Here is a 19,451-nt window from a genome sequence, read left to right as displayed (position 1 = left end):
TTTCAGTCGAAGGGAAATAAAGGCAGAAAGTTCTGGTGAGAAGCCAATACCCTCCAGTGACCACTTGTCCTAACAAAACAATGAGGACACCATTTCTGGAGCCAAGAAGAACAGAAAAGCGTTCCTGTGGGGGAAAGATTTCTAGTGTTTGGAATCATCTGAGCCATTACAATTCTGGTTTTACTATCGGGTTCTGATGTGTAATATTGCAGCTTATAAAATAAAGTTTCAATGAGCCGACTGGTTTCTAAAACCTTATTACTGCCACCGACACCTTTAGCCTCCAGCTAAACTTTGAATTTTTTGGCAAACGTTCACTAGAGCATGAAAACTGCACTGTGAAGACCTGAAGTTTACTTACACTCATCAAAGGCATGAAGGTTTTGGTAATTTGGGGCTTTTAATAATTTCTTTAAACTGTCTGTTTTGACAGGGTGGAATGATTGTACAGCACACCTCTTTAATGACTTTAAAAAAACAAAAATTGGGTGCAAGTTTTAATTTATCTTGGATTTTTGGTTGGTTATTTGATTTTTCCCTAATCCACACAGATATATACAGACTCAAATATACATAAATATATGTACATATACTGTACACTTAAAGCTTTTGATAACTGGTGCTGAAGGTTTTAAACTTTTTAAACGTTATTATTATAATCTGATATTTTCCCACTTTGTTAAAAATATAAAAACCAGGAAACATGTTTGAAAATTAGGCTAGTTTTAAAGATTAGACTGTGCAGCTTCTGGAGAAAATTGCAGTATGATTGTTGCTGTTGCCAGTTATTGTCTTCTTGCATTGTCTGGTGAGGCTTAAGTTGTAAAATTTTGCATTTTTCAAAGCATATTTATCTTCCATTAATAAACTGAAAGACTTTACACAGCCTGGAAGAAATTCAGAGGTCTTTTTACTGTTGTCTGCTGAGTTTGTTGTTTGCTACTCAACAGGTGTGGCTAAAAAAAGCTGAAGAGACAAAATATTTGACAATAAGAAGTTTAAAAAAGCTAAACAGAATGCTCTTATTTTGAAATTCTAATTCTTTAAAGCATACCAGTAAATATTTTCTGGATTATTTGTCACATGAGCCACATATTGTCACGGTCTGGCTGGCAGACCGTGGGGCTATGGGGGGAATGAGGACCCAAAACGCAGACTCTGCGATGGAAACAGTGCACTTTATTTACAGTGAAGGTAACAGATGCCCAATAAATCCCCTTTGCTCCCTAGACTCCCATATGTGTGTTCCCCTCCGACGTCCGTGCTCGTGCTCCCGGCAGTAGTGTTTCTGCACACCCTGTGCGTGCTGCCCTTCTGGTCCCTCGTTCCACCTGCAGGACAATACAGAAGCAGCCATTAAACACTGAACCCGCGCGCACACACGATCCACACTTCCTACTGCTACACACTGACTTGGAGTCTTAGCTTAATGATCCTGCACCGTGGGAGCTCCAACACTTTCCTAAGTAGCTCCCCCGACGAGCCCTGATCACCAACAGGTGTGTGGCAGGAACTTCAGGTGTGGCCAGTCCTCCTGCAGGGCCACACCCATCAGGCCTGCATGTGGCTGTTCTCCATCCTCCAGCCACACATGTACACACCCTGCCTCTACATATGAGTGGAAACCCGAACACAGCATAGTGCAGAAAAACACACATCCCCAAATAACAACAACACTAATAATAATAATAATAATAATCCATCCTGCTCACGGACCCCCGAGTCCTCCAGATCCGGGTCCGTGACACATATAATACGTACATTAATAAGTAATGTAGATCTAACCGCATTAAAATTAAAGGAGTGCAAACTTGCAACCTGTGGACAATGTGAAAGAGGTCAAAGTTCACCCCAGTTTTGGACTGAAGGAACTTTTACCCAAGCACACAAATCAGAAAAGACTATTTGTAGAATAATGATAAAATTATTTTTCAGACTATAAATTATATACAAGCATATCAGCCATGACGTTTGGCCATTTTTTTCCTGAAGGAGTCAGCAAAAGTCTGTTTTTTTTTCTTTTTTATTGCACCTTTAGAGGTTTCTGTACCAAAGTACTGCAGAGAAGTGTTTAGATTTCCATCTTGTATATGATCCCTGGAGGTTTCCTTCTCTCTCTCCCATGCACAGAGTTGACCTTCCTGCTAAAGCCATGGCTCCCTCACAGCAGCACATTACAAGAAACTGGGGACCATCTGGGAAAATAAACGGTTAATAAACCGACCCATCCTTCAGTCATGCTTCTGCTGCAGCTCGGTTATGGAAACATCAAAGGTAAAACACACACCTGGTTCAGAGTACCGGTTACATTCCCTTCATTCAGAAACCAGGAACCAGTGTCGTTTTCCCAATTAGGAGAAGAAAGGAGGGCTGGAGATGAAGAGAGACAGCAGCAGCTTCTGGAAGCAGCATGAAAGCTGCTCATTTGCTAACACCCTGCTGGGTTAATTCAACCCCTGCATGAGTGTGTATGTTTTCACACTGGCCTACTGAACTCTTTCATTTCATGCCATCAGAGGACCTCTGGTGTGGACAAATAGACTCAAAGCAGGGAAAAGTTGATAATGGACACGTAGAGCTGCCAGCGTCTCACATGTGACAAAAATATGACGAATAAGAAAACAAAGTGCTTGACTTTGATTTACGTGGCTTTCAATTTGGCGTGGCTGTTGGTGGCAGACCGGCCTGTCTGACTATTTCAGCAGCCGCTGATCTACTGGGATTTTCCATCATAACTGTCTCTAGGATTTACAGAGAAGGTGCGAAAAAGAGCAAAAATTCTCTGGGTGTCTTGTTAATATCAGAGGTCAGAAGAAAATAAAACAACAAACAACAAAAAATAATTTCCCCCAGGGATCAATAAAGTATTCTGATTCTGATTCTGATTGAAAATGGCCAGACTGCTTTGAGCTGATAAGAAGGCAACATTAACTCAAATAACCCCTCGTTGGAACCAAAGTAAGCTATGCAGAAGAGCATCTCTGATTCCAGAATGGCTACAGCAGCAGAAGACCACACCTGGTACACTGCTGCCAGCAAAGAACAGAAGAGCGGGGGCTACAACTCGCGTAGATTCACTAACATTGGACAATAGATCATTTGAAAAATGTTGCCTGGTGTGATGAGTCTCGATTTCTGCTAAGATATCTGGATGGTAGGGCGATAATTTATCGTAATAAAAACTGAAAACATGGATCCATCCTGCCTTCTAGTAGTGGTTCAGGCTGTTGGTGATTTAACACTGTGGGGAATATTTTCCAGGCACTCTTTGTGGCTCTTTGTACAAAGTGAGCGTTGCTGCAACGCCACAGCCTGCCTGAGTATCGTTGTTGACCATGTCGGCCCTTCTATGACCACAGTCTGATTCAATGTCACAGAGCTCAAATAATCTCAAACTGGTTTCTTGAACATGACTGCGAGTTCACTGTACTCCAATGTTCTCCACATAATCAGGTCTCAATCCAATAGAGCACCTTTTGGATGAGGTGGAACAGAAGATTCACGCCATCAGTCAAACACAGAACAAGCAACATGTACCTAATAAAGTGGCTTGTTAATATGTATAAGCGCGTGTTTGTTGTAAAAGGTGAAATTTTGGTTAAAAAAATGGCAAAATTAAATATAAAAGGAAACAAAGCATAGAGAGGAAATTAAGTCTCTATAACCCTGAAACATTTTGACTAATTACAATAAAACATTTGTCAAATTTTAGGCATGTTTCTAATTTTTTAATAATGTTTTTGTAGCTGAATTTGCACTCTAAAAATGATACTATGCAGTATGAAAGGTGTCAAAACATAAACTCAGCCTCCAAACGGTTAACTTTAGTGTATCAGTCGCTTGCGGTATGTGCTTGCTTTTGTGTGTGTGTGTGTTAACAGCTGGTCACAACTGGTTTTAATACAGAAGGAACTGGCAGATTAGAAAATGAGTTACAATGAAGGGAACGGGGGATTTGGAGCTCAAAATACCATCAAAGAAAATAACACATATATCAGAGTCGCCTGTGGATTCTGGCATTCAGCTCTTTTCTCTCCATCCAGTCCAGCTACTATGTGCATTTTCACAGAAAGCAGAAGTTCTGAACAGTTATGAGTCTAACAAACTAAAGTGAGCTTTTATTTTTCAGTCTTCATGTGAAGCTGCATTTCCTGTTCTTCAGTTGTCCTGCATTACACTCAGAGATGAGAGGGACATTAATGAGCAAATATGATCATTTCTTAAAACTACCAAAGTTTTCTTTTCTTTTCAACCTTAAAACTTTACTCTGGAGCTTGGCAACAGCTTCTAATTGTAAAAGAACAATTTCACCTCAAGGTCAGTACAGTAAGGACCTTTTTGCCTCCATCTCACCCTGTCCCTGGCATCGTCATCTGTCACAGTGACCCTCTGCATGGGACGAAAAGAAACTCTCCTCCTTTGCTACATCCACGAACCTCCCCTGTGCCACCGCCTCTAAATTTGTTAAATAAAAAGAAACGACATGGCTGCATTTAGGAAACCCCTTGACTTATAGCTGAAAGTCTGCATTCAATCATAGATTGATGCTTGATTTTTCAAATTCAAATTCAAATTTTATTTGTCACGTACACAGTCATACACAGTACGATATGTAGTGAAATGCTTGGACAACTGCTCGTGACCTAAAGAAAACAAAAAAGGAAAAGGCTATGAATAAGATAGGAAATAAATATGAAAAATTAAAAAGGGTAAATTTAACTAGGAAGGAATAAAATATAAATTAAGGTTAAAAATGAAATAACTGTTCAACACAAATTAGAATGAAGGGTAAATTTAACTGGGAAGAATAAGATAAAATATATAAATTAAAGTTGAAAATAAAATAACTGTACAACAAAATACACAATATAGAACTATATAAGAATGTATGAAGAAATCTAAATCTAAATAAATATATACACAATAACAGCAGCTGTACAAGTATTAACTGGAAATGAAGAATATAGTGACCAGTGATTTAAAATCCTCTGTGATAGTCCACATAAGGTAAGCCACAAACTTACGGGCCTAGTTTGTTTTCTTCCCACTAACAAAAAAAGCTAAAATAATAATAATACAGTTTAACTACAGCAGTGTTTCGACTTAACATGACATTCCTGGAGCAGAAAGCAGCAAGAACCTCTGCTGTCAGAGTGGGAGTTAAGCCCTACATTTCAGGAGTGCAGTCCGCCCTCAGAGGGACAACATGCCACGAGCGAACGGTGGTTTGAGTGCAGTACACCGCAGCACACTCAAGAAACTGTCTGCATGCGTGCTTTGAGTCATGTTGACCACAGAAAGCAATTCATCCTGCAGAAGCAGCTGTGAATGTGGTGGTCTTAAGTAGCCGAGATTTCAGCAGATTGCCTCCCTGGACTCCTCTGCGGTCAGCTCCTGTTCAGGCTCTTCTCTCCACTGAATTCTGTCAAAACTCCCAAAACTACTGGGGTCACAGGGAAAAGGTGAGGGGACACAGAAAGAAAAAAGGCTTCTGCACAGCAGCAGGTTTAAAAGTGCAGTATGTTCAGGGGGATGTGGGTGGACTGCACTTTTCCTACGTTACGCTGCCAGTGTCAACTGGAAACCTGGATGTCTTGCAGCGACACGTCAGGAGCGGATTCCTGAGGCAGACAAGGAGAAATCAGCTCAACACAAAGTCATGACCCCGATGTAACAACACAGCAGTGACTGGAGCTGATGGAGATGACAGCATGTGGGTCGCAAGCTGTTTCCTTTCCCTTGGTTCTGTCAGACTTAACCCTCAAACGACTTCATTTAAACTTCAAGCAGTCTCAAAAACCATCCGTGGAAACACTCCTCACCGCTTTGTACTTTTAAACCCTCCACCAGCAGCCTCTAACAGCCTTCACTCATTAGGCAAAAAGAGGAACAATGCCACCTACAGGTCAAGACGTTAAACTGCAACAATACTACCAAGTAGATCTTTAGAAGTTTGTCCATCGGCCTCCTTCTCGTTAAAGCTCCAAACAGAAAATTTGTGCAACTATAACCTTTAGAAATATCCGTGTAGACCATTCTTTCAAGGTTAATTTAACCCCAATAATAGAAAAACATCCCTTACTTCAATTTTGTGCAGTTAAATAAACAAAAAACACAAAGATTACAGCACAGATCAGAGGGAAAAAATCTAGATGCCAACTTTTATGTGAAGAAAAAAGTTTCTTTTTTGTGATTAAATAAATTATCTAATCAATCACTGATCATTCTAACCAAGGGATAACCCTGCCTCCTTAAAATTCTTCATTCAGAGTATGACAGTTGATCATATTACATTGAAAACTATGGTTAATATTTTAAGGCAACTCTATTATCTTTTTCCTTATTTTTAGTCATAAACATTTGCTCTTACAGTGGTGCCATGTTCTTATTTGATATGACCGGAATTTAAAGTAATAAGGTCAGAGTACAAACAAGTCAAATCTTTAACTTTTACAACTTGAAAACAGACTAGGACTAATCCGTGAAGCTCTTTCCTGAACTGAGTGGTTTCTGTCATAGCTCAGGCCTGCTTATAGAACAGAATGACAGAGTTTGCATAAGACGTTAGTGAGGGTGGCCTCTGCCTGTGTAGCTACCCTTGGAAAAACTCTATTCTGATGGTTATCAAACTACGTCTTCATTGATATGAACTGAGGAAAACTCATCCTCAAGGTTACAGGGGAGCTCGTCACATGTCATTTTTATAGGTGAAACAGTTAACATCGAAAACAATACCTGCAAAAGTTTTTCCATTACCACATCAACAACATGAACAAAAGTATTAGGCAACACCTCTTTAATATTTGAATTCAAGTGTTTTCAGTCCCATTGCCATTGTGTATAAGATCAAGTGCCTAGCCACACAGTCTGACTTTACAATGACTTGTGAAAGATTTGGTCTAAAGAGCTCATTGAAATCTGTAATGGGATGCAACTGCTGTCACAAGTCACTTAGTGACATTTCATTTTCTTAATTCCACAATCTTCTGGCATAAACACTCTGTGCTGGGAGCATCGTGGCTGAGTACTGCCTGTATGTATAATGTGCACATAGCTCAGTAATTCTGTCCATGTAGTGTGCTTGTCCTCCAAACATCTTATCAGACACTTTCACAAAACATTTAGGTTCTTGTGAAATCCTTCAAGGGGACTTTTGGTCCTGGTGCCTCTTTTAGCTTGTAGGCGAAGTTTTTGTGATACTTTCCTCCTTTTTAGTTTCTTTTCATCCTTATTAACCTCCTCACTGTCAGTCACATCATTTGATGACTCAGTATCCTGTAGCTGCATACACAGATTATGTGGAGTTTTTCTTTATAGGCTTGTTTTATGGGAAATGTGTACATTAAAAAAAAAAAAAGCACAAAGCCCTTAAAACACACCTTATTTTCGCTTGCAGGACACTAGCCCCTCCCACCTGCTGTAAACCTTCTGTATGTGGAGGACAGCCAATCACAACAATACGGTCTTAAAGGAGCAGCAGTTGAAATGTTTCAGAGCATGAGCTGAACCATCAAGGTGCGGTATAAGATCAATAAGGGCCTTTAGTAACATTAGTCATGCAAAGCTACTCAAAAGAAAGTAAACAGTCAAATATGCAGAAGAAGTTGCCTTATGTAAAGATTTATTAATTTATAATACAAGCTTTGATGTAGACCACATTGCATTTTAGTTTTTACATTTATTCATACTGAGCTAATCTTCATAGCAGTGACATTGATTGACAAAAACACAAACCAAAAGACACTCGATGGAAGGAATCAAAAGGTTTCCGACTGTTTCTGAAGAAACCACAGCCCATCAACACGCCCAGTGCACCACCTTCTTCTTTTTTTAAAGACCACTTGCCCCCCCACCCCCCAAATTAGTCCACATTATGCCACGCATTCACACACCCTCAGACACACTCGCACACAAACTCACCCGCACAAAAATTCAACAAATACATATACACAAGATAAAAATTGATATATTTAAATTTCAATATTAATGATATTACTGAATTCCACAATAAAAGGCAAACGAGAAGAAACGACAGCATCCAAATGAAAAAAGGAGGCGAAACACTTCCAAAACTTTCCTTTTTTTCTCTCTCTCTAGTCATCCAATGAGAGAAACTCAGCCTCGTTTTCAGTGTCCTGTAGAGGAGGGCGTCAAACCGATACCCGCTCGCATCTTCTGTCTGCGTTTAACTGGCCCGCCGTGCCGGCTCCCATCACCAGGGAGCATCGACAGCCTAGTCATTAAAGTCTCCACCAGAGGAACGAACACGACATCTGATGGCGCGCACATGATCCGCTGAAATCCTCTGACCGCATTTATTCAAGCCTCGCCGGGGAGTCTGTTCCCGTTTCCCGCGGACCCTCAGGTGTTTTTACTCTTCCAGATAAAAGTACTTCCTCGATTGGTCCATGAACGGACGCAGGTGACGGCCTACTGACCGTCAGTTACTGAGAGGCAGAAACAGTCTGTGAAGAGGATGGCACGTTTTCTACCACCTGGGTTCGGGAGGAGTTAAGGTCTGTTCATCTGACCAAAAACAAAAAGCCACAAAGGAGGAGGAGATGAAACACAGCAAACACTTTAGAATTAAACTGGTTAAGTGCAACGAGAGGGTTAACACCATTCAGTAAGACCTGGGGAAAACATCCAAGTGACTAGTATGGAAGGGTTAAAGCCCACACATCCTTTGTAGCACTTCTGTGTCCATGAAGAGAGGCGAGTTCCTGGGTTGTTGTTTGCTTTGTTTTGTTTTTTCACTACATGACAGCTCTTCAAAAATGTCTCCAGCAGTGAAGGGATCTGCGATGTTGTTCAATGTCATGATGTTCAAAGAAAAAGTAGTAACAACAGTAGAAGTTTGGGGGCAGAAAAGTGAACATTATTGGCACAAAAAAAGCCTCAGATTGGACAGTTCAACCAAAGTGTGTGAGAGAGAGAGAGAGAAAGAAAGAAAGAGGGGGGAGGGGGACCCCAAACGGACTTCCTGCATTTTATTCCAGATCCACAGCTGACGGGACGACAGGCAGGAAAGAGCGGAGAGGGAGTGTATGCTTGTTTGAATGTGTGTGTTTTATATATATATATATATATGTGTGTGTATGTGTGTGCATGTGTGTGGATGTGTGTGTGCGTAATTAAAGGAAGGGAAGGGGCTGTTTCTGTAGCTTTACAAGAGGAGGCAGCAGTTGCTCTCTGTTGTTTTTTCTCTGTTCCTTTGACCTACAAAGACAAGAGAGCAGAGACATGAGGTGAGACAAAAAAACCCACAAAAACATCCAGCTGACATGAGACAGACCTCACTGGGATCTGTTTCCTGTTAGAAGGGGGTTCTTCCTCCCGACAGCTGCAAAGAGTTTGTTCATGTGGGGGTCACCTGATCATTATTAAAAGCTTCTCAAAACTGTTTACGCATTCTTCAACAATCAAAACATACAAAAAGCTGCTGAAATGTGTGGGCCACTGCACTGTGCACAGTGTAAAAAATGTCCGTAGCTATAATCACAGTGACAATGTAGCATCAAGTGAATTAGACCTGAGTCACACAGGCCTAGAGACTGGTCAGCAACCATCTGATAACCACAGGTTTTGAGGGAAAAATGAGTATTCTCCATCCGGTTGCTGTTGGTTGAGTGCAATTGTTAGGAAAATGATTGCTGAACTCCCAGTCATGCAGGTGTACAGACGAGTTACTGGCAACCACCTGTTGCTAAGGAAAACCGTGTGTTAGCCTCAGCTAGCCGAGTGTGGCTAAAGTTAGTCTTTTTAGCAGCACTCATCTTCTTTCTTTACACGCTGGCATCCACACGCCTGTCATGAGTTTGGCTGCTGGTAGTGACGGGATGGATTACATCCAACATACGGCTGAGAACTTTTACATCAAAGTACTGAAGAAGCATGATGGTTTATGCATGATGGTATATTAGAGCCAGTGACAGTTTAACAATTTTTTTTAATAGTTTGGCACCTCGAGAAAAAACTAAAACAAGGAGCAGATGAAAGTTCCTCACCATGAGAGTTGGGCTCTGGAAGAGTCTCCCTGGCAACCAAGTGCATGACAGTTGTTCGGCCCGGCGGCAGCTTTAGAGCTGAAAACACATAAAACACGTTAGGATTCATCCTTGTACTTTCCCATCTAATTAAATGGTGGCAGCAACAACAGCTGCATACGAATGCTATGAATTATGACCTTGTCAGTATCTATATTTGTCTCACCTAGGAATCACTTTATTTTCAACATCGTAACCTTCATTTAACCAAGCTGGATCATGAATATTTACATGTGCCACTAGGATATCTTTAATTGTAAAAACTTTCCTTACACATATTAATAAGTCTACCTGGCATCAGGTTTGAAGCTGAAATGAGATGGTCACATAAAAAAACTGTTCTATATACTAAAAGTGCTGCTGTCGCTTTCACTTCTTCAGACTCTCTGCAATTTAGAAGTCAGTGAAGCTGCACCAGAAACCTCCTCCGTTTCCTCTGTTATACATATTTAATCAGACAGTCTCACCTCACTGAGATTAAAATCTTTTACAAGAGACCTGAGAACAAGAAAACGTGCAAAACCAGCCATTTTTTTTGATTGCAGAACAGTGATGAGCACCAGATGTGACACTAGTGACGAATCGCAGTGCACTGTGATATACAGAGTTTAAAGCTCCTCAGTCACACAGGAGATGAGATCAAAGGTTGCCAACAGGTTGCATGGAAGACACTGATTTGTCTGCAAACATTTGCAAACTATTTGACCACTAGTAAAACGGTTTAAAAAATGCGATGCAAACCAGAGACAAAGATTACTCAGATGGAAAAGTTCAACAAAAGCTGGAGACTAAGAGCACTTTCCTTCAAACATTTACAGTTTAAATACCACTCAGAGTGCAGCTGGCGAGTGTTTGCAGTCAGCTGGTGTCTTCCATACAAACGACAGGCAACCATGGTGCAGTACTCTCTTTGCAACAGATTTCACCTAGCAACACCAAGCAACCTCCATCAACTGTTGATGCACTAGGTTGTATCTACACTAATTTTCCAACTGGAAGAGAAAGACAACCCTTTAAAAAAAAAAAAATCAAACTCTGCTTTTAAAGCCAAGCCCAAATGTGTTTCTAAGTCTCCACAAGAGTGATGAGGGTGACAGGCCTCAGGTAGAGGTGGAGAACACCACATACTTCAGAATTAAGTAGCTTAAGCTTCTTCAGTGCAGCTTCCCATGTACAATGCTGATGGGATTCTCAATCTCAAACCAAGGTCACATTCTAGAAGGTTTAATCTGACTTATAAACTCAGGACTTCTTTAAATGTTCCTAATGAGTGCTAAGACAATCAGCAGCCACACCTTCTTCAGCGGATAGCCTTTTAAATGTAGGCAATCTGCGGTCAGAGGTACATGATCACTACCATGATTCATACTGGCAAACAATTTGTTCTACACGTGAGCAAAAATACGTGCACTTCCTGTCACGGTTACAGAGTAAAAGGCAGATTTCCTGGTACTGTTTGATTAAAATTTCTGAACAGAAACGCAGAAAGAGGAACTGCAGCCACCATCAGAAGACTCCACAACAAATCACAAGAAGAAAGAAGTTGATGGGCTGTTGAAGGCAGCGACACAATATACAGATGTTACCGGACATCTGAATATTATGAATATTGGCGTTATATAAAAATGTAAGCTTTATATTTTTGTATCTTTTTACAGAGAGATCTTCTTTTATCTGACCGACTCGATTTCTTCTATTGCACATTGAACTTTGTGTGTTTTCTAAAGTATAAATTTATAAAGTAAAGCTTGAATTAAAGCCACGCTTAATGCAATATAATTACTTTATACAACTAAACCAACATTTTCTTCATGGATCTCAAAAACAGCTTCATAGACTGGCTTCTTAAAAAGAGTTTCTGACATGGCGATTTTCATTGTCTTATATTAGACATTCTTAAAACAAGAAAAAAAAAAAAAGGTTTATTTAAAAACACAAACAAAAACAAAAAACCCATAAGTACTGAAATGAAAGAAAGAAAAATCTTGACTCTAATCCCATAATCTGTTGTGCTTTTTAAGCCATTATATGTACAACAGCCAAGCAGTGACTATGTCAAGGACCTTTATTGTGAAAGGAACAGGAAGAAGCCCATTTCGTATGTGTGGACAAAGCTCACGTTTCCGGTATGGCGTTTTCGGACATGCATAAAACAAATCAGGTCATATTACCCCATTATTGTTGATAAGCAGTTTCAGTATTGGCATCACTCGCTCCACTGGAGCAAGCCTGCAAACCCAGCATCCAAATGACTGAGGCTGTGCTGGAGAGGAGGTTAAAGAACTGTTAACCATCATGGACCATCCTCTGCATCACTTACTGGAAGGCAGCGAAGCACTTTAAGATGCATTTCACAAGGACAGACACAGGAAATCTTCACTGCCTCATACCACAATACCTGCATTTATTTTATATGATTTCTTGTTGAGCCATTTCACTCTGGGTTGTTTGTTTGTTTTTTTGTTTTTTTTATTGAGCTATCACAGGTTGTGTTCAGTCTTTTAGCTAATGTAACAAGTTTACAAATTCTGGTATTAATAAAGTATAATTTGTTCATAAAATCTAAATGGTACCTACTGCTACCGCTGCATACTGCATGAATAAAAACTCATACCAGCAGATAATTCTCAGATGAGTCTCAGAAGATAAAGGCTGTTTTCGATTTCACTTCCCATTTATTTCTACACGAAACAGAGAGACACACATCCTTGCGTCACATCGCTCTGATTAAAGGGAAATGTCCAGCCAGTGTGAGAGATCAGAAGCACTGAGACTGGTTCTCAATCAGGAAATACTGTCTGCTTCAGTTCATGTTTTGGGTTCAGTGAAATAATCCAAACAGCAGCAAAGGAGGAAGGATGCTGCCTGGGAATCTGAGGACACTGGCAGAAGTTCATGACTGTAAATCGTTAGACTAAGAGCTTTGTGTACTGCTGCTAGATATGCCCGCATGCCGTTTTTGGCATTAATAATTTAACAACAGCGTTTACAGTAAGATAAAAGCATAAAGATGCCATTCTGTTTCTCTCTGATGCTTTCTCTGGCCAGCGATGGTCTTACCTCCCAGGGTGACGTTGCCATGAAGGAAGCGTCCCTGGAAAATGAGGCGGAGTATACTGGGACTGCTCACCTGCTCTTCCTCCCACCCTGCCAAGGAGGGAAAGAAGAGATGTATCACTTTCCCAACTGATGCAGCCAGCAGTATTTTATTGTCCTAGAAACACTAAACACAAGAGCCAAGATACAGATTGCTGAGCATATTTCTGAAGACTGTGATATATGCAAAGCCCACAGTTTACAATTTAAACCTTTAAATAAGTTCTGGATTCTGTTTCCAAATGAACTCAAACTGGCAGTTTCTTGTATTTTAATCAGCTGGCATGCACACTGGTACCCAGTACATCAATGAGCTAATACTAGCTAATGTACTGGCCTGGCTAGTTTATTGCCCTGGCTCCAATGTTAATTCCCCCATCCAACACCATAACACGAGGTGTGATCCAAAAATTAGGGTGATAAAAAAAGTTCAAAAACCTCGCAATAATCTCCTTGGGCAGGTCCGGATGACTTTCAGCATGGCTGCCTGTCCTGACCACTTGTACTGCAGCCTTGTCCCCAACTCCAGTATCCACAATAACTCTCAGAATTATTATGAAGAGCTAAACTCTCCACTGAGGTCAATATCGCTGTCTTACCAGGCTGTAAACATGGGAGTCTATGGGGATTGACTCAAGTGGCTCTTGAGTTGAAACTGCAGTTTCTGGCAGTTCAGCGCTGCTTTCATTCATGAATGAATTCATGAAGTCTCGAGAGGCTTCAGCCGAGGAGTTTTCATTTGAAGAGTCTGCAGTTTCTAAGTCCAAAGGCTGCGTGTCACATGATGAGCAAACCCAGCAGCATGCTTGCCATTTTTTGACACTCACATGGTTGTGCACAGCAAATCTGTCCCCCTGGATGAGGCAGTAAAAGCAGAGTTTACTGCCCACCTCACACTGTTACAAACTCACCTGTCTGCTTTGGACTTCGAAAGCTTGTCAGTTTGTTTAAATCAGCGAGTGTGAATACTTGCATATTTTTAAACAGAGATTATATCAGGTTTTGATTCCACATCTGTTAAATATTTGCAGAAACTGGCAAACTGTATGAGATTGAATCAGTCTGACTTTGAGGTTCAAAGTGTGAAATATATTAAAAGTGAAGAACAGGAGACTGAACCCTTTAAAACGTACCTGCAGGCCAGTTGTCAAATACGTGCTTGGCGATGTCCGTGGCCGAGTCATTTGGGGAGAAGGTGAAGTCCTGTGTTTTGCCACTGACCAGGATAAGGCGGAGGTGTACCTAAAGCGACAAACAAAAGCATTCAAATATGGGTCCATAGAAATGTCATGCCAGCCACACTTCCATTAAAATTCTTCTCAATTAGTCGTGGCGAAATCCCTTCACTTCCTCTAACCTCCTCAGACATGAGGTGACCTTCTGAAGGGTGCGAACAGACGGACATTCCAGTCTAATTAGATTTAGCCACACCAGATCTTCACCCTCTGACTGGGCGACTTCATTCATCGAGGGCTTACGGTGAAGTGAGCCTCTGTTGCTGGAGATAACACCAGATAAGGGTGGGGCAGAGGGGGGAGAACACTGGGCCTTTAGTTCCAGGGTGCTGCTGCTCCTCTCCGGGCTGTCGGCCTAATGCGATAACCCCAGGTGTCCCAGACAGCTCTGGGCCATGTTATTAAATTTACATGGCCAGTGCGTAGCCCCAAGGGGGACTCGTGCAAGTGTGTGTGGGAAGGTCTCTTAACAGAGGGGCTTCCTTCTTCTTCTTTTTTAAAAAAAAAAAATCCTCTGGGCATCTACACAAAGATATCTGTTAAAAAACAAATAAAAGGGGAAACTTCATGGGCAACATGCCTTTAAGCAGTGTCCAACATTTTATGCCCACTGGAACCAGAAGATCAGACTATTAATAGGACACCAAAAAAAAGCTAATTTAATTACTTTAATTGGCGCCAACTTAAAATATAAGAGTATCACATAAATTATCGGTTGATTTAGATTTAAAATCTGTATCTGAAAATAAGTAGTAAGCTTGAAAATGAATGTAACAGAGTACATGTCACAACTGAAGGTCATAACAAAGTGTCATAAAATCTTTTTCACTAACAGTTACCTCAAGTTTTTTTTCCCTGCATATGCAATTAAAAAAAAGAAATTACCAGGACTTTGACCAAGTGTACTTGCTCCTCCATAAAAGCTGAAACTCGCTGGCTTTACAGTCAAAAATCACCCAGCAGTCAGGGGCTAGCTGCACCCTCACGCACAGAAACCTCTTTGTCATTTATTCATTGGTTTTGCAATTGAAAGAAATTGTTTAATGTAATAAATAATCAGTTAACAGCATTTTCTTGAGAATCGTCACAAGGCTGCGCTCATGAATGTAGATCCTGCACCTTTTCCTATCAACAAACTATCACGACCTAGACGGGGATAAGTGGTAGAAAATGGTTGGGTGTACTTTTATGGAAAATAGTAAAGCAAAACTAATGTTGAAGATTAAAGCAAGACAGTGTAGAGCTTCTATGAAGCAGACTGTGATCAGCAAGTGCTTTAACATGTGTGGCATCCCAGGTGATAAAGGTGTAAAACGTTTTAACCAAGAGAAAACTATGATTACTATGACTAGTGGAGTAACTCTGGTTTAATTGTCTACTACTTATATTTTAATAGAACACAGTTTCGCGACAATAAAAGGGCAATTCTATTCTATTTCATTCTATTCTTTACAGCCGTTTAACAACTACAAAAATTTCATTGTATCTGTACCCACAGTTAGGCTGTTTAAGGCATTTTTATAAAATATAGTTTCATTTTCCACCATAATGCTTCATTTCTGCTGACTGCTTCATTGCTGCTGCATGTGTCACCCTCCTCACACACTATTTTAAATTTAAAAAAGAATAAAAAAAAAAAAAGTGAATATTTTAGTCAAATTTTTCCACCAACATTAGACTACATGAAGGTAGGCTCGTGGTCAGGATTAAAAACATCACCCTTAACTGAATAATTATCTTGAGCCCATTTTGGACCTCTGTCACTGGACCTCATTGAGCTCTCATCTCTGATCAATCACTCCACAAAAACATACAAAAAGAACAATACTAAATCTTTTTGCTGGGACATCTCTACTCTAGATTCAGAGCTGACAGATGGGGGAACGTTCCCCCTACGTGTGCCCTTCTTAAAAAAAGAAACATGAACTTTCTTTGGTTCACAAATCACAGAGGAGAGAACAAAGAGACTTAATCACGAGGTGTGACGTGAGGAAGGGACAACCCTACTCTCTGATCTGTTTACAAATACACCCTCCCACCCCCCCCCTTTCCTCTCGGTGGTCCCCTGCTCACCCATCCCCCTGTGAACTGAATAACCTCAATGTGGGATTGCATACCCATGTCATTATTAACAACCTTTGTCCCCCTTCCCTCATCCTGAACAAAACAAAAACAAAGTCAAATCTGCCATGGCAACATCCTGCATCACAAAGTCATTGAGGTTCACCAATCGAAAGGAAGTCTTCCAAGTGGCGTTATGATTACTTTTTAAGGGTTAAAGGTAATAGCAGAGGCTTATCTGTTCTTCATGCTGGTCAAGTTTCCTAAAAACATAGTCAGCCACGAGCTTCAGGATAGCTGCCAAGAGAGATGATCTATTAAATCCCACTCTGGCCTCCTGTGGGTTTTACCTCATGTTGGTGTCCTACATAAAACATCTGACAACATTTATTCTTTTTTAAAAACTAAACATGGGTTCCGTTAATACGGGGATGTCAAACTCATTTTACATCATGTGCAACATACATTCCACTTTGATGTGAAGTGGGCAAAAGTACTACCAAGTAACAGAAAAGGTTCTGGATTGTCCTGTAATTACAATTTTAGAATATCCTTGTGCTTTGGTGTAGTATAACTGGAGCAATAGGAAAAGCTGAAAACTTGTGAAAATAGAGTTAAAAATTCAAAAACTAACCATGCTTTCACATTTTCTTAAGATGCCTAGTGAGCCAGATTGGAGTCTTTGCTGGGCCAGTTCTGGCCTAAGGGCTTTATGTCTGGCACCCCTATTCTAATATCTGCAGTTTAACACTCTTCTTATTCAATAAAGCGTACGCTTCAGATATATAAAATTAAATGACACAAATAACACTAAAATAACATAGAACAACACAAAAAGTTGAATCATTGTCCTTAAAAAGTTATGTTTTGCCTCACCAACAATCCAAAACCTGAAATATGCACACACGTGTGATCAATGCTGTACATTTTCATACTAGGAACTCAGTATGGAGACAGCAATTGTAAAAATGTGGGCCAGTAATAACATTTGAATTAAAAAACAAAAAATTGGCAATCCCATATGAAAATATTTTATTTCAAGAGAAATAGCATTTAGCATTGCCCTTAATATGACAAGCTCCAGATATCTATGTTTTATGTTTTGGTGAGCAGTTGATAACAGAAAGAAACAGCTGTTTCATATCTTTTGGGTTTAGAAGTGGCTACCTTTGTTTCTAAAGCTTAGGTGACATGGTGCTACTTCTTTGTTCTTTGTTAATCCTATTTGAACCGGGCACATTTATTTAATTATTGTGTCATAAATAAAACAAACTGATCTAAAACTACAGACAAACATCAGCCTGTCTGACTGATAAATGTCGCCTCTTTTGACTTTTTATTTCTTCTAATTTCTGATACTGTCGCTGCTCTTATTTACAGCAGAACTTTTAATTACATAAAAATTACAGACAAACTGCAGTTTAATACCCCAAAATGCAAATAATTGTCATCTTTTTCTTGGTAATAATGGTACTAATAAGTAAACAAAGCCAACAAAAACTTGTATTATTGTATCCATTCCTGTGGTTGGGTTGGATTAGGTGGGGGCAGGATGTAATAAGAGGGTGCAATCAATTGGCATCTAAACCTTGAAAGGAAAGTAGGCCAACGTTTTAACTCAGATTAGACAGATGGTGTTCACAGGAACAGCAGTCACTATCCAGCTAAGTGTTTGTGCACGTTGGCTAATCCACAAACAACCCCCACCCCCATACAAACACCTACACCAGTCACAGAGATAATCAAACGTATTAATGTTAAATGATGTTTTGAGTACTCAGAGAGCATCGCCTCAGTTGTGTGTTTTGAAATGTGACAGAGCCTCACTCACCATATCAAGATCCCTCTGAGTGGTCATGGCTCAGCGAGGAGGAAGGCCGTGGACGGGGAGCAGAGAGGACAGGATCGGTGTGCTTCAGCAGCTGGAGACGGGGCCAGAGCCCTGATACAAACACCAACACTGTCAGGTTGACTTCCACAAAAACAGCAAAACAAAAAAAAAAAACCTGACACCATAAGATTGCACCGCTCACAAACTGTTACCCACCGAGCTCGAAGGAGGCTAACGCTGCAACTAACATGACAACACTATCGGTCGAAACTGCACATGATCGATTAGTTGCCTGGACCGCAACAGCACCGAGCAACTTGTGTTTTACCACACCGTGATTTAACTAACCCAAATTAGTAGTCTTGGCGTGTTAAACTAGGACGAGCTTTAAAGATTAATCCCACAGTTAGCCTTACGTTACGCTAGGGGGCTACATCCCATTCAGGCATCACGGCTCATAAATTTACTGGAAGCTGAAGCGGTGCATTAGGTGGGAGTGTGTCTCGCCCGGAGACACCGATCACCTCAGAGTTTCACCCAGATAAGGTGTATAAACAAAGCCCTGCGAGCTAAACAAGCTACCGCTGTTAACGTTAGCATTAGCTGTTATGTTAGCCCGATCTTCCTGTCGATGGCTACCTGCAGGCTAACAGCCCAAGGACGGTTTCCGTGCTGTGGGCCTCACCTGCATCTGATGAATACGATGAAAGTTTGCATTCAGTTGAGTCAACCAGTCAGCGGGAAACGTTTTCCATGGGGAAATGATCGAGTGTAGATGGATGGCGTTATGGTTGACTCTGGGTATCAGAGGCTAATGGACGGGAAGACACCGGAAGTCAGCTGGTAGTAAACACAGAGAAGAACTACAAAGGCTTCTGGGAGTCCGAGTCCAAGTATGAGAAAATATAATAGAAATGAGAAATAGTTTATCATTATTATTATTATTATTATTATTATTATTATTATTATAAGAAGCAGAAAAATGGGGGGGGGGGGGTTGATTCAGACTAAAAATATAAATATGAAAGACGAAAATCAGAATACTTTAATAATCCCTAAGGAAATTATGTGGGTTACAGTTGCTTCAAGAGAGTAACAGTAACAGACTAAACTAATTAAATAAGACAATATAGTACACAGTTTACAAATTTAAGAAATAGCACTAATATATACAAATTGCTC

At 40.5% G+C, this 19,451-nt stretch overlaps 1 protein-coding gene across 1 annotated transcript; it reads right to left on the bottom strand.

Moving 5' to 3' along the window:
- Positions 1-7,612: 7,612 nt before the first annotated feature.
- ubl3b (ubiquitin-like 3b) lies at positions 7,613-19,070 on the bottom strand. Its single transcript, XM_085372485.1, has 6 exons — positions 18,955-19,070; positions 18,270-18,380; positions 14,276-14,384; positions 13,107-13,193; positions 10,008-10,085; positions 7,613-9,219 (listed from the first exon to the last, which is right to left on the bottom strand). Exons 2-6 carry the CDS (start codon positions 18,294-18,296, stop codon positions 9,167-9,169), a joined length of 354 nt encoding a protein of 117 aa, XP_085228611.1. The 5' UTR covers positions 18,297-18,380; positions 18,955-19,070; the 3' UTR covers positions 7,613-9,166.
- Between the last annotated feature and the right edge of the window lie 381 nt (positions 19,071-19,451).

Source organism: Diplotaxodon limnothrissa, linkage group LG2 (genome assembly GCF_057381915.1).
Source record: "Diplotaxodon limnothrissa isolate DT_005_m linkage group LG2, D_limnothrissa_male_GT1.1, whole genome shotgun sequence".
Taxonomy (NCBI): domain Eukaryota; kingdom Metazoa; phylum Chordata; class Actinopteri; order Cichliformes; family Cichlidae; genus Diplotaxodon; species Diplotaxodon limnothrissa.
Note: the sequence above shows the minus strand (reverse complement) of the source record. Positions and strands in the feature narration are given on the sequence as shown.